The sequence below is a fragment of the Electrophorus electricus genome, chromosome 8 (genome assembly GCF_041902795.1).
Source record: "Electrophorus electricus isolate QZ-2024a chromosome 8, ASM4190279v1, whole genome shotgun sequence".
Taxonomy (NCBI): domain Eukaryota; kingdom Metazoa; phylum Chordata; class Actinopteri; order Gymnotiformes; family Gymnotidae; genus Electrophorus; species Electrophorus electricus.
The window spans coordinates 34,810,001-34,812,500 of NC_137504.1; the positions used below are offsets into that span (position 1 = coordinate 34,810,001).

Below are 2,500 nucleotides of genomic sequence, written 5' to 3' on the forward strand. Positions count from 1 at the left end.
TGCGTGTCTAGAGACAGTGTTTCCGAGGTGCGTGTCTAGAGACAGTGTGTCCGAGGTGCGTGTCTAGAGACAGTGTGTCTGAGGTGCGTGTCTAGAGAGAGTGTTTCTGAGGTTCGTGTCTAGAGACAGTGTTTCTGAGGTGCGTGTCTAGAGACAGTGTGTCCGAGGTGTGTGTCTAGACACAGTGTGTCTGAGGTGCGTGTCTAGAGACAGTGTTTCTGAGGTGCGTGTCTAGAGACAGTGTTTCTGAGGTGCGTGTCTAGAGACAGTGTTTCTGAGGTGCGTGTCTAGAGACAGTGTGTCCGAGGTGCGTGTCTAGAGACAGTGTTTCTGAGGTGCGTGTCTAGAGACAGTGTGTCCGAGGTGCGTGTCTAGAGACAGTGTGTCCGAGGTGCGTGTCTAGAGACAGTGTGTCCGAGGTGCGTGTCTAGAGAGAGTGTTTCTGAGGTGCGTGTCTAGAGACAGTGTTTCTGAGGTGTGTGTCTAGAGACAGTGTTTCTGAGGTGCGTGTCTAGAGACAGTGTTTCTGAGGTGCGTGTCTAGAGACAGTGTTTCTGAGGTACGTGTCTAGAGACAGTGTGTCTGAGGTGTGTGTCTAGAGACAGTGTTTCTGAGGTGCGTGTCTAGAGACAGTGTTTCTGAGGTGCGTGTCTAGAGACAGTGTTTCTGAGGTGCGTGTCTAGAGACAGTGTGTCCGAGGTGCGTGTCTAGAGACAGTGTTTCTGAGGTGCATGTCTAGAGACAGTGTGTCCGAGGTGCGTGTCTAGAGACAGTGTGTCCGAGGTGCGTGTCTAGAGACAGTGTGTCTGAGGTGCGTGTCTAGAGACAGTGTGTCTGAGGTGCAGGGTTTGATTCCTGAGAACACATGTACTGTCACACTGATAAATGTGTACGTCTCCCTGGATAAGAGAGTTATCCAAATTGTGAAATGAAAATAACAATTATGCAAATACAGTTAATTAACATATTTATTCAGCGTTAGGTGACCTATCCTTTGTTCCCTGGATTAGTGGATGGTAAATCTAACCACAACCTCCAAACGTTCACTGGAGATTCAGCAGTCAAGGGCCAGTTTATTGGTAAACTCACGCTGTGTGTGTATTTAACAGCCCCTCCCTACTAGTCCATGTAGTGAGTCTCCTACTCCCCCTGGTACTCTGGGACTTTCACCTGGTCTGGACTCACCAGCAACACACGATGTATTCATTTTGTCCCCAGTTTATGGGCACAGGTACTATCACACACTCACACACACACAAACACAAAACCATTCAATCTTGTATACTGTCATACACAGAGAGATGCTATGAGTGTAAGCTCTGTGTGTGTGTGTGCGTGTGTGTGTGTGTGTGTGTGTGTGTGTGTGTGTGTGTGTGTGTGTGTGTGATAGAGAGGAGGAGTTGGAGAGAGCTCTGGGCTTCAGTGGTCTGGGCTCAGAGTCCCCAGGCTTCTATATGGACCTGGACAGCTCTGGAGGGTCACACCGCCCCCTACTGGACCCTGAAACAGGCCGGAGCACAGTACTACGCTTCAGGGATCACACCCCCACACGCAGTCCGTACACACACACACACACACACACACACACACACACACAATCAAACTCTCTCACACAGAAATACACACTCAAACACACTCACACATACATAGTACACACACTCACACTCACATACCTCTTACAATGTTTTGTTTATACAGGTGATCCGAGGCAGGTGTCTATGACAACGGAATGGCTTGCAGAACCTCAAGAATCTGGAGTTTACAAGCGAGGAAGTCGAGGTGTCACCTTCACACCACCACACTTTACTATACTCCACGATACCGTACTTTAATCTTCACACCACCACACTTTACTATACTCCATGATGCCGTACTTTAATCTTCACACTACCACACTTTACTATACTCCACGATACCGTACTTTAATCTTCACACCACCACACTTTACTATACTCCATGATGCCGTACTTTAATCTTCACACCACCACACTTTACTATACTCCACGATACCGTACTTTAATCTTCACACCACCACACTTTACTATACTCCACGATACCGTACTTTAATCTTCACACCACCACACTTTACTATACTCCACGATACCGTACTTTAATCTTCACACTGCCACACTTTACTATACTCCATGATGCCGTACTTTAATCTTCACACCACCACACTTTACTATACTCCATGATGCCGTACTTTAATCTTCACACCACCACACTTTACTATACTCCACGATACCGTACTTTAATCTTCACACCACCACACTTTACTATACTCCACGATGCCGTACTTTAATCTTCACACCACCACACTTTACTATACTCCATGATGCCGTACTTTAATCTTCACACTACCACACTTTACTATACTCCACGATACCGTACTTTAATCTTCACACTACCACACTTTACTATACTCCACGATACCGTACTTTAATCTTCACACTGCCACACTTTACTATACTCCACGATACCGTACTTTAATCTTCACACC

General features: G+C 46.7%; 1 protein-coding gene across 1 annotated transcript in view; it reads left to right on the plus strand.

The window, feature by feature from the left end:
- Nucleotides 1-2,500, plus strand: part of LOC113568548 (connector enhancer of kinase suppressor of ras 2) — a 32,028-nt gene that overhangs the window by 20,217 nt on the left and 9,311 nt on the right. The window contains exons 10-12 of the mRNA XM_035526776.2: nt 1,110-1,231; nt 1,391-1,554; nt 1,699-1,779. Of these exons, the coding sequence (XP_035382669.1) occupies nt 1,110-1,231; nt 1,391-1,554; nt 1,699-1,779 (367 nt within the window). The remainder of the gene's footprint in view (nt 1-1,109; nt 1,232-1,390; nt 1,555-1,698; nt 1,780-2,500) is intronic.